At 57.9% G+C, this 15,134-nt stretch overlaps 2 protein-coding genes across 6 annotated transcripts; one reads left to right on the top strand and one right to left on the bottom strand.

Moving 5' to 3' along the window:
- Nucleotides 1-17: 17 nt before the first annotated feature.
- On the bottom strand, nt 18-9,795 carry IDH3G (isocitrate dehydrogenase (NAD(+)) 3 non-catalytic subunit gamma). Of its 2 annotated transcripts, XM_049872039.1 has the most exons (13): nt 9,488-9,795; nt 4,828-4,869; nt 4,549-4,560; nt 4,198-4,295; nt 3,792-3,904; nt 2,432-2,492; nt 2,214-2,346; nt 1,793-1,926; nt 1,427-1,529; nt 1,164-1,310; nt 644-738; nt 482-542; nt 18-216 (listed from the first exon to the last, which is right to left on the bottom strand). In XM_049872039.1, the coding sequence occupies exons 1-13, from the start codon at nt 9,545-9,547 to the stop codon at nt 115-117; spliced, it is 1,161 nt and encodes a 386-aa protein (XP_049727996.1). In that variant the 5' UTR covers nt 9,548-9,795; the 3' UTR covers nt 18-114. The 2 variants fall into 2 exon arrangements, with proteins under 2 accessions (XP_049727996.1, XP_049727995.1); XM_049872038.1 differs by lacking the exon at nt 4,549-4,560 and having other exon boundaries at nt 9,488-9,613.
- On the top strand, nt 9,788-13,149 carry SSR4 (signal sequence receptor subunit 4). Of its 4 annotated transcripts, XM_049872040.1 has the most exons (7): nt 9,788-10,001; nt 10,808-10,937; nt 11,432-11,547; nt 12,204-12,278; nt 12,455-12,544; nt 12,697-12,762; nt 12,946-13,149. In XM_049872040.1, the coding sequence occupies exons 1-7, from the start codon at nt 9,894-9,896 to the stop codon at nt 13,048-13,050; spliced, it is 690 nt and encodes a 229-aa protein (XP_049727997.1). In that variant the 5' UTR covers nt 9,788-9,893; the 3' UTR covers nt 13,051-13,149. The 4 variants fall into 4 exon arrangements, with proteins under 4 accessions (XP_049727997.1, XP_049728000.1, XP_049727999.1 ...); XM_049872043.1 differs by lacking the exon at nt 10,808-10,937 and having other exon boundaries at nt 9,788-9,960; XM_049872042.1 differs by lacking the exon at nt 10,808-10,937 and having other exon boundaries at nt 9,788-9,960; nt 11,429-11,547.
- The last annotated feature ends 1,985 nt before the right edge of the window (nt 13,150-15,134 follow it).

Below are 15,134 nucleotides of genomic sequence, written 5' to 3'. Positions count from 1 at the left end.
AGGCGCCAAGGCTGCGGTCGGGGGCAGAGGCCGGTTTATTCTGCAGTCAGGGCTGCCCCAAGCTGCTGGGACTGCCGGGCAGTGCTAAGGGGTGGGCAGGGCAGTCTGGGACAGCTAAGCCTCCACCGCCCGGCCGTTGATGATACGGATGTGGCGGATGATGTCCTGGATAGCCTCGGATGTGGTGCCCTGGCCGCCGATGTCTGGGGTGTGCATCTGCAGGAGGAGGCCTGCTTAGGTACACGGCACAGTCGCACCAACCCCGAGGCCCACCCTGCAGGGGGCGCACACTGCCTCAAGGGCTGGCAGGGGCTGGAACTGCCACCAGGGGGGCAGTGAGACCAGCCAAGGCCCAGAAGCCCAAGCTAACTGGTACCGCCCTCCCAGTGGGGGCAAGAGGGGCTAAGCCACTGGCTTGGCTGGGGCTGGGGGAGGGGGAGGGGAGGGAGGGGCAGGAGAGGGAAGAGGAGGAGAGCCTCACATTCTCATTGTCCATGGACGCCAAGACAGCCTTGCGAATGGAGGCAGCATAGGAGTGGAGCCTAGAGGAAGGAAGAGGCCAGCCTTGGGTCCCTGGGGCCTAGAGTGCTGGCCAGGGTAGGCATTAAAAAAAAAAACGGCCAGCCATGAGGAAGCCACTTACTTGAGGTGGTCTAGCATCATGCAACTTGCCAGCAGTGTTGCTGTGGGGTTGGCGATGTTCTTATTGGCGATACTCTTGCCAGTGTTCCTAGTAGCCTGGGGGAGGCAGGACGGAGAAGGGTGATTGGAGGACGGAGAACTGCGGGGGCTGATGCCGTTTCTGTGAGCTGTCCAGGTTACCACTGATGTGAAATGTCCAGAACAGGCAAATGCTTGGAGACAGCAAGTAGATCACGGCTGCCCGCGGCTAGGGAGGATAGGGGACTGGAAGGGATGGTTAAAGGTGCAGGGTTTCGGGGGTTTTTTTGTGATGAAACGTCCTAAGATGGATTGAGATGATGGTTGCAGAGGTCTGTGAACGCACTAAAACCATCACTGAATTGTGCATCTCAAATGAGCAAATTGAAGGGTGTGTGGACTGTATAACGCAATTTAAGAACAAATGTGTCAGGCTGCTGGTCAGCAGGCCCTGCCAGAGGTGACAGGGTGAGTGAGCCGCCTCGCGCCCCAAAGGCACTCACCGTCTCGAATACCGCGTACACGTGGCCATAGTTGGCCCCCGCCACAAGGCCCGGGCCCCCGACCAGCCCTGCGCAGACATTGTTGACAATGTTGCCATAGAGGTTTGGCATCACCATGACATCAAACTGCTGGGGCCGGGACACCAGCTGCAGGGCAAAGAGGGAGCTGAGGGACCAACTCGGGAGCACGGGCACAGCCCAGGGCACCCACCACTGGAGGCCACAGCCCAGGTGGGTGGGGGCAGACAGCCACGCTAACTTACCTGCATGGTGGTGTTGTCCACGATCATGTTCTCAAAGGTGATCTGGGGGTAGCGGGCGGCCACCTCCCGGCAGCACTGGAGGAAGAGCCCGTCGCCCAGTTTCCTGGGGGAGACACAGGACAGCGGTTTGGACCATCACACTGTTGGTGCAAGGACAGGGTGCAGAGACGGCCACGGAAGGCTGCTTGTCTCTAACCTGCCCCTTGGCTGCTAAGGGGCACAACCCTGTTTCACCTCCCTCCAGTTTGGACTGTGGTGAGACCCTGGCTGAGGAAGGCATGTGTACAGCACCCTGAGGGCCACAGGACACCCCCAGGCACGCCTGGGGGTCCTGAAAGGAGGGCAGCTCCGGCAGGGGCAGCATACATGATGTTGGCCTTGTGCACGGCTGTCACTTTCTTGCGCCCACTCTCATGAGCCAGCTTGAAGGCGTACTCAGCGATGCGCATGGACTTGGCCTTAGTGATGATCTTTAGGCTCTCCACCACTCCAGCCACACTCTGGGAAGGGGAGGGCAGAAGAGGCCTGTCTCTGTCTGGTCCTGCCCCGGGGGAGCCACGCAGCTCTGACAGTGTGTCAGAGAACAGAGCCGGCAGGGTGACCTGGGGCGGCAGGGCAGCTGTCTCTGAACGTCCCTGCCTCCTCCCTTGGGCACAGCCTTGCTGCCTTTGAAGGTACCACCCCCTTCCTAGTGTCTGAAGGCCTACCCTCAATCCTGAACCCAAAGACTCATCCCTGGCCCCCCCAGACCTGAGTTTGGGCTGGGGAGCAGCCCAGCCCTGCCCACCTCATGCTCCAGGCTGCTGTACTCCCCCTCGGTGTTCTCCCGGACAATGAGGATGTCGATGTCCTTGTGCCGGGTCACCACCCCTGGCAGACTCTTACAGTGGATGACATTAGCATAGAGGTCCAGGCTGGTGCTGGGGGAGACAGAGCGTAGCAGCTGGGCCTGGATGAGTGCCCCTCCCCTAACCAGGCCACCCTTCCCTGTACATTTGGCCTCACCGAAGAATGTTGTTTCGGGATTTGTGGGATGGTGGCAGGTTGTGGTTTGTTTCGATGTTGCCTACAGAACGAAAATAAGACAAGTAGGCTGGCAAGGGGTCCCCCAGGCTCAACTGTGCTGCCACATTCCCTGCCCTGATGCAGGGACCAGCTCCAAAGGCAAGTAAGTGGTCTTCATCTACAGTGAAAGCAACCTTAGGCAGCAATAGTTGACGGAATGTGAAGCTAACCTTTGACTGCAAGCTCCATGGGGCTAGAGATGGGAATATGGGTATGAGAGTGTGTGTATATGTGTATGTGAACGTCTGTTTGGTTCACTGATGTGTTCCAAGTACCTAGACGAGCCCCCTGCACACAGTAGGTACTCAGTAAGTTCTTCCTAACTGAACAATAAATGGATATTGTTTGGAAGCTGACAGGAGATCCTGCCCCTCCCACCCTCCTCTTGCTCCAGGCTCAGGGTGACCTTGGTCAAGGTTGCTGCAAGGCCCCGGCTCAGGAGCAGGCAGCACCACAATGGGGTCAGGCCTTGCCCTGTACCCTGGGGCACCCAGAGTGAGGGCAGCAGGGGCCAGTGAGACCAGGGGGACAGAGCCGCTTTGAGAAGATCAGATGGTGCCGAGCAGAGGACCAGAAGGGCTCTTTCCACAGCTCTCCAGGCCGCCGCCCTCAGAGCTGGACTCTACCCAGCCGACTTGGCCCAGAAGCCCTCAAGCTCCTCCACTCGGCGGCCGGGGCATGGGGCTTGACCCGAGTTCATCGCTGCACACACAGCTCCTCAGAGAGCAGAGGACTGATCAGCTAAGGTTTGCAGAGTGCAGGCAGGAAATATAAGGACCTGGACCAGAATGAGCCAACCTCGGGAAGGGCCAGAATTCCTGTCTAGAGATGTCTAGGGCAGTGCCGGCTGGAGCCAGGAGAGCAGCCCCACATGGTGAACGAGAGCCAAGGTTCTAGTTCCCCAGAAAGCAACACTGGGGACAGCTAATGCAACGTAATGTTTCCCAAATGGCTCAGAACCGTTTGTGGGGCTGTGTCTCTGGGACACGTTGTTTGTGAAGAAAAATAATCTGAGGATCAAAGTTGACCCCTAGCAGAGAGGGCTTCCCCAGCAGGGACAGAGGGGCTGGGAGGGAGCCTGGTGCCATCCAGATCTCAGAACTGGAATGTGGGGAGGCCCCTGAAAGCTTCTGGCCAGTGCCCAAGCACAAAGGTCCACCCTAGCCAGAAAAAAAAAAAAAATTTTTTTTTTTTTTTATAGCCAGAGGAGCCTGGAAATCTGAGACGTGGGTCCCAGGGACAGGTGTCAGCTCTGAGTCAAAAGGAGCATACGTGGCAGCCCTCTGGCCCCCGAGCTCACCCTTCAGGGCCACACGGTTCCGCCGGATGGCCATAATGGCATTGCGGATGTCCTCCTCGTCGGCAGTGGAGCTCACGTGCACCTCCTCAAAGTCCACCGGCACACACGCATGCCTGAGCCATGCCAAAGTCAGGGCTGCCAGCCAGTGACCAGGCCGCCCCATCCCAACTCAGGAAACCTGTCCTGAAGCTGCCCCTCGTCTAGAAGGCCCTCCTGCTGGCTTAGAGGAGACTGGACACCACCCCCCACCCGCCCCGCCACACCGTGAGCAGGACTGGGGCTACTGTCCCCAGGCTCAGGACCTAGCCCATCCTGGCCAGCAGCTCCTGGGCTTACCTGGTCTCTCATACAGACTGCCCAGGGCCCTCCCCAGCTGGGCCCACAAGGTGGGCAGCGAGCTCCATACCTGAATACAGACTTCACGTGCAGCATGAGCTCTGGCCCAATGCCATCCCCAGGGATCATCGTCACTGTGTGCCGCCCACCATACTTCGCCGACGGAGGCTGCAGGGAGGGGAGGGTGAAGGCAGGCCTGCAGGGGCCCCTGAAGGCTCCCTCACTTAGCTCCCAGGGTCTCGAGCCAGCTCCCTTCTTCCCACCCGCACAAACCCTGGGGGCCAGCCATCACAAGGGTCCAGTCCAGGACACAGTCCCTCCTGTGCCCGCCCCCACCCTCAGGACGACAGCAGCAGAGCCTGTGCTACCCCTGCCTGGAGCATCCTGAACCCACCAGAAAGGCAAAGAAAAGAATACTCACAATTGTTCGCTGCTAGAGGGGAGCAAGAAGGAAGAAGACACAAATAAACCAAGGTTAACAGAACAAGGCTGTGCCTTGGGGACGCTGGTCCTGGAAGGGAGGGGATGGCTGTCTGGGGAATTGGGGTGTTTTCCTCGGGTACCCTGTCTAGCAGAATTCAAGTAAGGGGTGGGGTGTGCATGCCCCTAGACAGCACACCTCAGATGGAAGGACACAGAGGAGCAGGAGACAAAAAGACACCCAGGCGCACGCACACGCAGCCCACAGGTAGGTACTCACTGAGGAGATGTTCCTCTGGGGGGCCTCATGGGCTCCTAGAACCTGGCAAAGACAACCCACAGCCAGTGTTGCTTGTCAGCCCCCAGAGCATCTTGGCAGAGCAGAGGGCCCCATCCCACCCTGCTCAGACAGGTCCCTCCTATCACCCCAATCAACTCCATCCCTGCTCCAGCCTCAGTGAAGCTCAGGATGTGCTCTCCAGGCAACAGCCCCGGGCCTGGACTGTCCCAGGACCGGTCATCTCCACGCACTGTGCAAACCTTTGACAACCCTTTATGCCTTGTTAAGCTCTTCTAGCAGGTGTTTTGAAAACGTTCCCGGGTTCCTCTTTTTTTTTTTTTTTTTTGCTTCTGATTCTTTTTCAGCTGATTTTTCCTGCTTAGTGACGTCTGTAACGTTGAAAAGTTAGCACACTCGACGTGGTGCAACTGGGAAATCATTAGAACAGACCACAAGTCCACATTAACGGTAACTGCCGTTTCTTTTATCGCTCTTCCTAATCACAAAAGCAATGGATGCTCACCAGACACAGTGACTGGAAACAGCTGCTTTTTTTTTTATTGTACTGAAGTGAAAGTTTACACATCAGGTCAGTCTCTCATACAAAAATTTACATACACCTTGCCATACACTCCTAATTGCTCTCCCTCTGATGAGATAGCACAGTACTTCCCTCCACTCTCTCTCCTTGTGTACACTCAGGTAGCTTCTGGCCACCTCTGCCCTCTCATCTCCCCTCCAGGCAGGAGATGCCAACATAGTCTCATGTGTCGCCTTGATCCAAGAAGCTTGTTCTTCATCATTCTCATTTTCCATCCCCTATACCCACATTCCAGTCCAATCCCTGTCTGAAGAGTTGGCTTTGGGAATGGTTCCTGTCCTGCGGTAACAGAAGGTCTGGAGTCCATGGCCTCCGGGGTTCCTCCAGTCCCAGTCTCACCATTAAGTCTGGTCTCTTTACGAAAATTTGGGGTCTGCATCCCACTGCTCTCCTGCTTCCTCAGGGCTTCTCTGTTGAGTCCCCTGTCAGGGCAGTCATCGGTTGTGGCCAGGTACCATCTAGCTCTTCCGGTCTCAGGCTGATGGAGTCTCTGGTTTATTTGGCCCTTTCTGTCTCTTGGGCTCATAATTATTTTGTGCCTTTGGTGTTGTTCATCCTTCCTCATTCCAGGTGGGCTGAGACCCATTGATGCATCTTAGATGGCTGCTTGTTAGCGTTTAAGACCGCAGACACCACTCTCCAAAGCCGGATGCAGTGTGTTTTCTTAATAGATTTTCTTACGCCCACTGACTTAGATGTCCCCTGAAACCATGGTCCTCAAACCCCCGGCCCTGGAAACAGCTGCTTTTGATAGCCATAGGGACAGGTGCTTTGAAGTGACCCATATGAAGTGCTCATGTGAGTAAAGGGAAAGAGCGGGGCCCAGGGGGAGGAGGCCAGGCCCAGGCTGCTGCAGGGGGCTGAGGTCAAACACCTTCCCCCTCCCCCAGAGTGTCCTGCAATCCAAGGAGAGCCAAGATCCTCCCTGTCACTTGGGGACACCCTGCTACTTGCCTACCTGGGGAGCGGCAGAGAGTTCCCGCCACTGGCAAAGGCACCATAGCCACGTCCTTTTTTTTTTTTTTTTTGGTACTTTAAATGAAAGTTTACAGGAGAAACTAGCTTCCCATTAAACAGCACGCGTACAGTTTTATGACACTGATTAACCACCCCCCGACACGTTAACACTCTCTTCCTCTCAACCTTGGGTTCCCTATTGCCAGCTTTCCTGTCTCCTCCTGCTTTCTAGTCCTTATCCCCGGGCTGGTATGCCCCTTTAGTCTCATTTTGTTTTATGGGCCTGTCTAATCTTTGGCTGAAAGGTGAACCCCAGGAATGACTTCATTACAGAGTTATAATGGTGTCTGGGGGCCATACTCTCGGGGTTTCTCCAATCTCTGTCAGGCCAGTAAGTCTGGTCTTTTTTTGTAAGGTTGAATTTTGTCCTACATTTTCCTCCAGCCCTGTCCAGGGCCCTCTATTGTGATCCCTGTCAGAGCAATTAGTGGTGGTAGCCAGGCACCACCTAGTTATACTGGACTCACTCTGGTGGAGGCCGTGGTAGATGTCATCCATTAGTCCTTTGGACTAATCTCTTCCTTGTATCTTTAGTTTTTTTCATTTTTCCTTGCTCCTGAAGGAGTGAGACCAGTGGAGTATCCTAGATGGCCGCTCACAGGAAAAGCCATGACTTTTTGATGGAAGTCTAGAAGCCTCAGGAGGAATGTGACTGGGCTCCACCTTGGCCCCAACCTTTATAGGGCACTGCTGCCACGCTCTGGCAGGGGCCAGGAGGGGGTGACTGCCAGGACAAGAGCCCCGGGGGATCTCTGTTGACCCAAATGACACTTGAACCTGGGATCCTCTCCCCTCCACCCTAAGCAGCAGCTGAGAAACACTTGGAGAGATACTTGAAGACGTCTGTTTCCTTCTACCACCTTCAATATCTGACTTTTCCTTATGGATAGGATCCCAATAAGTGCTGGTGGAAGGTGGCTTGCACAGCCCTTCCTCCAAGGAGCCTTCCCTGATGCCGTAAGGCTGCTGAACTGTTGCTCCTCCCTCTGGATTCCCAAGGCCATCTCCCATCTCCCTCCCAAGCCCTAAGCCCCTAAGAGCAGAGGACATGTCTGCCTGGTCCCCCACTGTTAGCCCAAGACCCAGCACAAAGGAATATGTCCTGAATGAACAAGCAAATCAGAAAATGAAGTACGAGATCATGGACTTCAGGGCTAGGGAGACCTAGTTCAAATCCATCATTCCCACCAGCAAGCCAGCCAGCTGCACATGGCTCCACCTTGCCGAGCTGCCGTCCTCAGCAGAGACCCACTGACAAGAGGCATGTGCTGGTGAGTGAGAGAAGGTTCACAGTCCCTAGCAGGACAGATGAGTCCCATCAGCCCCACCATACCCTTCTCGGCTTCAGCCCTGCAGTCCTGGTGCTGGGCGCATACACCAGCCTGCTGTGGTTAGTCCACTCACACGAGCCCTGCACCAGGCCTGGCTCTGCCATCATGCCCCACTCCCCTCCAGCCACCTTGGATCAGATCATCACCACCAGCCGGAACCTCTCCCCCACCTGGTTCCTAGGCTACAAGTTCCTCCTGGCTTTGACCCAAGCCCAGAAAGAACTCTCCGGATAGAGACCTCCCTGAATTTGCTTTCTGCAGATGCATGTGCCTTCCTTCAGGGGGTTACGCAGGCTCGAATATCAGCCAAGTGGTCTGGGGAAGCTACCAACCAAGTAGGTGGGCATTCACCCTGACGAACTGTCAACTCTTGTCCTCTGACTATGCCACAGAAAGGAAGGGGTCCAGTGGGATGTGGGCTCCTATTGAAGGGTTCCTACCCTCCCAACACTACTGAGGCTTCTCTCTTTGGCACTGGTCTCTGCTGGATCAAGGACAAATGGTGGCGGAATGTTTTCCCACAAGATCCCAACCAGTGGGGCCAAAGATCTGGGATTTATCTGTAAGGGTCCCATACCAGGGCCACTGGTCTTCCAGTAGGGCACTGCCTCACTGCCAGTCATTCACTGTCTCTCTAACATGCACCCAAGCACACCCACACAGGGGGAGCTCAGGGTGGAGTCAAGTACCTTCACTCAGCACCTGCAGGAGCCTAACTGCCAGAGCCATGGGGGCCTCCGGGCAGTCTCCCTGTGTGGCTGTCCTTCCGTGAGTAAGGCAGAAGACATCAACATTTTAAGGAAACTTGAATACAGCTTATTCGGTGAAGGGGACGGGGGAGGAAACACCGTGAACAGAGCTGTCCATGGGGAATGTGAGCAAAGTCACACAGTTCTGGAAGGTCACAGTTGGCAGGATCCTTTGAGAACGCGAAGTCCACTCCTCTCACTGGACAGAGCGGAAATTGGAGATCAGAGAGAGGAGGGGGCTGGCCTAAAGCCACTCAGGGGACCAGTGAGGGAGGCCGGCTGGAGGTCATACCCCCTGGCCTCCAGGGACAATGCTGGCCCGTCGCTACTTCAAGTGCTGCATGGTTTCCAACTCACCAGGGGCCTAAGGTTTCCCACTGAAGTGCACCGGAAGAAAACAAGACCCTAGGCGGAGAGCTGCGGAAGCAAAGCGTTGCAGCCACTCGCCCTCGCCCCACCTCAGAAACCAGAGCTCCTTCCCATTTCAGGCGCCGGCGGGGGCAGAGGCATCTGGGACTGTAAGAATGGGGTGTGGGGGCCTGGCAAAGTACGATTCCCACCTCCACCGCGACAGGCGGCAAAGAGGTCCACGAGAGGAAGAACCAAGGAGGAACAGAGTCCGGGGAGGGGATGCCGAGCGGGAGGAGCAAAGCAGGCCGGGGCACGTAACCGCCCCTGGAAGGCTCACGCCAGGGAACTGGGGAGTCGACGCCAGCCCGCTGCGCTAGGACAGAGACCCCTGGGGAAGCGGGACCAGCTCCAACTTCGGCCAAGCCCCTCGCTGACGGCGGATACGGCCAATCCACGAGGCGCATGGCCCTCTCCCCGCCCCTCACAGGGCCCGCACCCAATCAGGCTCCAGGCCGCTCCGGGAGCGGCTCCCACCCGTGCCGACCCCGCTGAGGTGCTAGGGCCGACCATGAATGTTGCGGCTGTCCCCGCGGGCTGCGCTTCCCTCTCACCTCCCACGGACGGCAGAGGATGGCCGGTCTGAAAACTGCCTTCGCCACCTTCAGCGCCATGGCGGAAAGTGAGAGCTGCCTCACGTCCCCTGCTCTCGCGAGAGTCCTGCGGGGAGTGAGACGTCCCCGGGCAGCCGCAGGCCCGGCAGTGCGCACGCGTGCGAGGCTCGACCGGTTCCCACGCCCCCTTCCGGCGCTGGCGGCGCCGCCGCCGCCATTTTGGGGGACGGCTGACCGGGCCCGGGCCGGAGGAGGCGGACACGTCAGTGCAGCTAGCGACGTCACGTGGGCTGACCCAGCCCGCCGGCGCTAGATTGGCTCCCGCGGCCGCTGACGCGTCGCGCTTCCTCGTCTGCCCTCGTGCTCTGGCAGCCTGCTCTCTCTTCCCCTCGGCAGAGAAGAGGCGATGGCGGCGGTGGCACCTCTCGGGGCCCTGGCACTCCTCCTGCTGTCCGGCCTCTCCTGCTGCTCAGGTAGCGGCGTGGCCGGCGCCTGTGCGGGCGAGCCCTCCCTGGCAAGTTGTGCGTGGGGGGAAGCAGTGGGCGGGCGCAGCGGCGCGGGCTTGGCTTGCCTCCGGCGTCATCTCCACGTTGACCCAGCAGCCACATGTGTCAGCTGTCCCTCGTGCGGAGAATAGTAGCAGAGCGTCCACATGCGCCCCGCTCCTTCTCCCCAGCTCCCGGCCCAGGAGGGGTGAGCTAGGCTTCCCTCCCAGGAGCTCAGGGCAGCCTTGGGGAAGTGAGGGTCGCCGAGCCGAGGGCCACGGCGAGCAGGAGCAGGCGGTCGGACAGGCTGTGGCGACGCAGGAGGAGAGGCCGTATGAAAAAGTGGGAGCCGAAGAGGTGACGGGCCTGCGTGCCCAGCCAGAGCCCATCCACTTCCTCCCAAGACGCTGGCGTGTCGGGAAGGGCTCTGAGCACGGCTCATGCTCCCGAATGAACCAACCCGTTAGCAGTGTTGAGGGGGCTGGAGTCCAGATGTGTGAACAGGAGGAGGTGGGCTGCAGCCTGGGCAGGGACTGCTGTCCGCCCCTCACCTTGCCTGACCCCAGCCCCCTGCCCTTCAGAGGTTTTCTACACTGTAGCCAGAGTGGGTTTTTTTAGCCAGAGTGCAGTCTCTCAAGGATAGACCTTTCAGGCCTTATAGTGCCCACAGAAAAAAGGCCAAGGCTCAAGCAGGCAGCTTCCTCTTGCTGTTGTCCACCTCTGACCTCAGCGGAAGGAAGGCCGTGCTCCGCCAGGATGGCATATTCGTAGAGCACATGGCTGAGAACATTCCCACTAGTGAGTGAAAGCATTTGCTTTGCACCCTGTGACTCAGGTGGCGCCCTTTTCCGTGTGGAGACGGCTACGGCAGAGGTTCCTTTCTCTCGGGGCAGCTCGGTCTAAGGGGGCAAGTTGTGCTTCTGGACCTAGAGCCTCCTCCTTTCTTTCCCTCAAGAGATGCTGGGGTACGGCCTTGACTTTCCATCAACTGTAGCTGGGGGCTGAGACCCTTCATTTCTAAATCCCCAGTGTGTTGTCAGCACCGTCCATGCTGCGTGCCTCTGCTGAGGCTCCCAGGCAACTTGAGGGATGTGCACGGCTCTGTATAGAGGCAGGCCCTGGCTCCCTGGGCTTCTGGTGTGTTCCATGCCAGGGCAGGCTGCAGCCTCAAACCCTTGATTGGTCTTCCTGTCCGTAGGTCCAGGTACCTCCCCACAAACACATGCTTGCTCTTCTTTCACAATTGGATTGAGATCCCACCTGGACAAAGCCTCCCTTGGCCCCTCCCCAGCTACCTTCACAGGCATCTCACCCCCCTTGCCACTGGATCTCTGACTGAGCAGACCCCAGTTGGCAGGGCCCTGGAAAGGAGGCTAGGGTAGTCCTGCCCCTTGCCCAGCACAGGCAAACCAGTCCTTGCCCAGGAATGTGGCCTTCTCTGCCCTGCCCCTCACAGCAGAGGCGTGCATGGAGCCCCAGATCACACCGTCCTATTACACCACCTCGGATGCCGTCATCTCCACAGAGACGGTCTTCATCGTGGAGATCTCCCTGACCTGCAAGAACAGGGTCCAGGTGAGCTAGGGGACTCTGGGCGGTGGGCTTGCCCCCTACCCCACTCCGTGGCCTCGGCTGTTAGCCTCTCATTGGCATTTGGAGGTGTGGACTCGTGTGGACAGAGGGAGATTAAAGATTCCATGTCCAAAAGGGTGTGGGAGAAACGGGGCATTGTGTTTCCCTAACCATCTTATGTGATTGGACTGTGGTGGTGGCACCATGCCAGGGCAGGGTTCTGTTCTTTCTCCAGTGGGTATATGTATGGAAAGCATAGTCTGGGCCAGCCTCTCTTCATCCCTTTTCTGGCTGCTGGTAGCCAGAATGGGGGTCTGTGGTGGGTGTTATGGAAGTTCAGGGTCAGGGGGCCCTGTCCTCAGCCCCTGACCTTAACTTGTATCCCCAAAGGCCCAAAGAAGGAGGTTGAGCCTTTGGGGGCACAACCCCCACTGGGTTTCCTGCCCCCAGGTTTGCTATGGGTCAGGTTGGACCAGGCCATGGGGAAGGTCTGGGCCTTGCCCTCGCACAGGTGGGACAGACACAGAGATGGGAACAAAGAGTGCTTCCACAAGATGCCCCCTGCTGAGACGTACTGTGGGCACTGCTCTAAGCAGATGTGTGGTGCCTTTGCCCTCCAGAGAGGGGAGAAGGTGACCCTCCTTCACCCCCTCACACAGAACATGGCTCTTTATGCCGACGTCAGTGGCAAACAATTTCCTGTCACCCGGGGCCAGGACGTTGGGCGTTACCAGGTAAGGAGAGGCCACATGGCTTGAGGGCAGGATTTGAAGCTGGAGGGGGGGGCCGCTGAGCACAGTTGGGGCTCAGGACCTCGGGGGCTGCTCACATGTCCCTGTGTCAGAGCATACAGGGTGGCCCCAAGTGTGTGTGTCTGCTCTGACTGCCCTGCCCGACCCCCCCCCCCCAGGTGTCGTGGAGCCTAGACCACAAGAGTGCCCATGCGGGCACCTATGAGGTCAGATTCTTTGATGAGGAGTCCTACAGCCTCCTGAGAAAGGTATGCCTGGAAGCCTGGCCTGGGGCTTCAGGTCTCGGGGGCCTTGCTTGTGCAGGGTTGCGGTGCCCAGGTAGGGGCAGCTTCGCCACCTGCCACCCCACCTGGCCCTGCACTTTTCTCAGTACCCCCTGACCCCAGCTCTTCCTTTGCAGGCTCAAAGAAATAACGAGGACATTTCAGTCATCCCACCGCTGTTCACAGTCAGCGTGGACCACCGGGTGAGTGGGCTGAGGGGCAGGGCAGCTGGTAGACAGCAACCTACATCCTCCTGTGGGGGTTGGGGCTGAGTGAAGGCTCTCAGCTTCTCCACGGCCCCAACTTAGCCTACTGGACCCTGGTTGGCCTGTGTGGCTTGGTGCCTGCCTGCCTCCCAAACCGGTGTCTGCTGTTTTCTTTTGCAGGGTACCTGGAACGGGCCCTGGGTCTCCACAGAGGTGCTGGCTGCAGTGGTTGGCCTGGTGATCTACTACCTGGCTTTCAGTGCAAAGAGCCATATCCAGGCCTGAGGCCTGAAGGCAGAGTGTGGGGGCTCCGGGTCTCCTTTGCTTCTTTCAATAAATACCCATTAGCCACTATAAGCAGTCAGGACCCAGGGCTCCTTCCTTGTGTCACCACACCACCCCACACACAAGGAGAGCTGGCAGCCACAACCTCTTTGCACCCACAGCCTGAGTGGGGCAGGGCAGGGCAGGGCAGGGCAGGGCTGACTTGTTTCCACCCTTCACCATACAGGGTGCTCCTTTCTCAGCCCTGCAGACAGTACCCACGTTCATGTTTCTCCCACATCGCTGCGTGGTGTGGAGCGTGGGCCGTGGCAGTTGTCTCCCCCAAGCACATGACCTCTTGTGACCAAGGGGCCTCTGTGGAGGTCTGCTTTGTTCTCCCCTGCCTGGGTGTGTAGCTGGGTCTCTGGCCTCCTGTCGGGACACCACCTTTCTGTGCCCAGCCTAGGGAAGGAACCTCTGCCCTTCCCAGCCCCCGGCTGGGCTGCCACGCTGTCCCTGCCACTGGGAACAGCATCTGCCCTGTGCTGGCCTCAGGGCGCCCTTCTTCAGCCCCTGAACATCCTGCAGGGAGCAGTAAGATCACACATGCAGGTCCATCCAGCCTGGCCTTCATAATGGCCCTGTGTTTGGAGCCCTGGGCACCAGCCCCACAGTGTGGGAAGTGTTTTCCTTGTTCATATCTCCTCAACACCTCTGACTAGTGCAGCAATCATTCACGTCTTACTGACATGACTATTCACCAGCGACCCGTAGCCACAGCTGTCTCAGGAGCTGGAGAGAGACTTGGGCCCCCATCTGCTAAGTCCCAAAACGTGCACTACAGACCGTTCCGTGTTGCTTCCCCAGATATTGACAGTTCACGGTGTCGATTTTACCCTGGGATGCTTAGAAGACACAGGAGAGGAGAAGAAATCACCCAGGGCTGCCACACCAACGTTAACCAGCTGTGAAATAATAATACACAGCTCTGTAGACTGGGAGTCCATATCAGGCTATATAGGAGAGTCCTTCCTTGTCAGGAGCCGTTGGTGTTCCTTGGCAGGTAGAGGGGTCCTCACACGCGGTCTCTTCCCCCCTGGGTGTATGTCTCCTTTTTTATGATGGCAAGCAGAAGGGATCGGGTTTAGGACCCACCCTATTCCAGTATGACCTCGTTAATGTAAGAAAACTTGTTTTCCCGAACATGTTTGTAGGTACAGGGATAGGACTTGAATGTGTCTCTGGGGACACAGTTAAACCCTTAACAGCCTTGTACCTTCTCTCTCCCTGAACACCCAGTGGTGCCTCAGGGTACCAGGTAGGCATGCCCATGCAAACCTGTGGGTCCCCATTCTCTGTGCCCCAGGTCACCCCCAGCTCCATTTCTAGGCCTGGCATGTGCTGGCCACAGCTGGTGGGGCAGGCGAGGGCCCTGGGGTTCACAGAAGCTGGTGCCCCTCACCAGCTGTGACTGCCTACTCCAGGATGGTTGGGGGGGGGTCACTGGTGAAGCCCCTGGCCCCTGGAAGCCTGTTGGCTGTTGTTGCAAGTGACTGACGAGGATGAGTGGATGCACCACTTGAAAAGCATGGGCCAGCCACGGAGCCTTTGTTCAGCGGGAGGGGGTGCAAGGGCACCTCCCTGTTTCCTTTCTCCCCAGTCTCAAGGGAGAAGGCCCTGCATGGCAGCATGTCCTTGGGTAGTGGTCTGTGAAGGGGCAGCCACTGGTATGGAGAGAAGAAAAATATATATATATATTTTTTTTTTACTCCGGGAGAGAGCTGGGTGAGCCTTCACCCAACCAGGAGAGATGGGTTGAGAGTCCCAAGGGCCAGGCCAGACCCAGCACTGAAGGGGCAGGGGCGGGGGGGCTCAAACTCCACTCATTGCTAAGGAGGTGGGCGGCTGTGCCCTGCATTTTGGCGGCCATCAGTGTAGGATGTGGGTGACAGCCAGGCCAGCGGGCAGCCAAAGTGGGCAAGGTGCGGCGGGCACAGTGACAGCTGTCTGCCACTCGGCTGCTCTTTTTGGTTCTGGCTCCACCCCCCGCCTGAAGACAGTGGGACCCAGACCCAGAAGTCGCTGTACCAAGGGTTGCTAGCCAA

The sequence above is a fragment of the Elephas maximus genome, chromosome X (assembly GCF_024166365.1).
Source record: "Elephas maximus indicus isolate mEleMax1 chromosome X, mEleMax1 primary haplotype, whole genome shotgun sequence".
In the NCBI taxonomy this organism is placed as follows: Eukaryota; Metazoa; Chordata; class Mammalia; order Proboscidea; family Elephantidae; genus Elephas; species Elephas maximus.
The sequence above is the reverse complement of the archived record's forward strand: the minus strand, read 5'-3'. Positions and strand labels throughout refer to the sequence as shown.

Bases quoted from the DNA above. Each gene is read 5' to 3' on its own strand.
- SSR4 (XM_049872040.1), top strand. From the start codon at position 9,894: ATGGCGGCGGTGGCACCTCTCGGGGCCCTGGCACTCCTCCTGCTGTCC. The intron at 11,548-12,203 runs GTGAGCTAGGGG...CCCCTCACACAG, and splicing joins CCTGCAAGAACAGGGTCCAG to AACATGGCTCTTTATGCCGA. The intron at 12,545-12,696 runs GTATGCCTGGAA...CTTCCTTTGCAG, and splicing joins CCTACAGCCTCCTGAGAAAG to GCTCAAAGAAATAACGAGGA.
- IDH3G (XM_049872039.1), bottom strand. From the start codon at position 9,547: ATGGCGCTGAAGGTGGCGAAGGCAGTTTTCAGACCGGCCATCCTCTGC. The intron at 4,870-9,487 runs GTGAGAGGGAAG...TGTCTTTGCCAG, and splicing joins TCCTCTGCCGTCCGTGGGAG to GTTCTAGGAGCCCATGAGGC. The intron at 1,927-2,213 runs GTGGGCAGGGCT...TCCCCTTCCCAG, and splicing joins ACAGCAGCCTGGAGCATGAG to AGTGTGGCTGGAGTGGTGGA.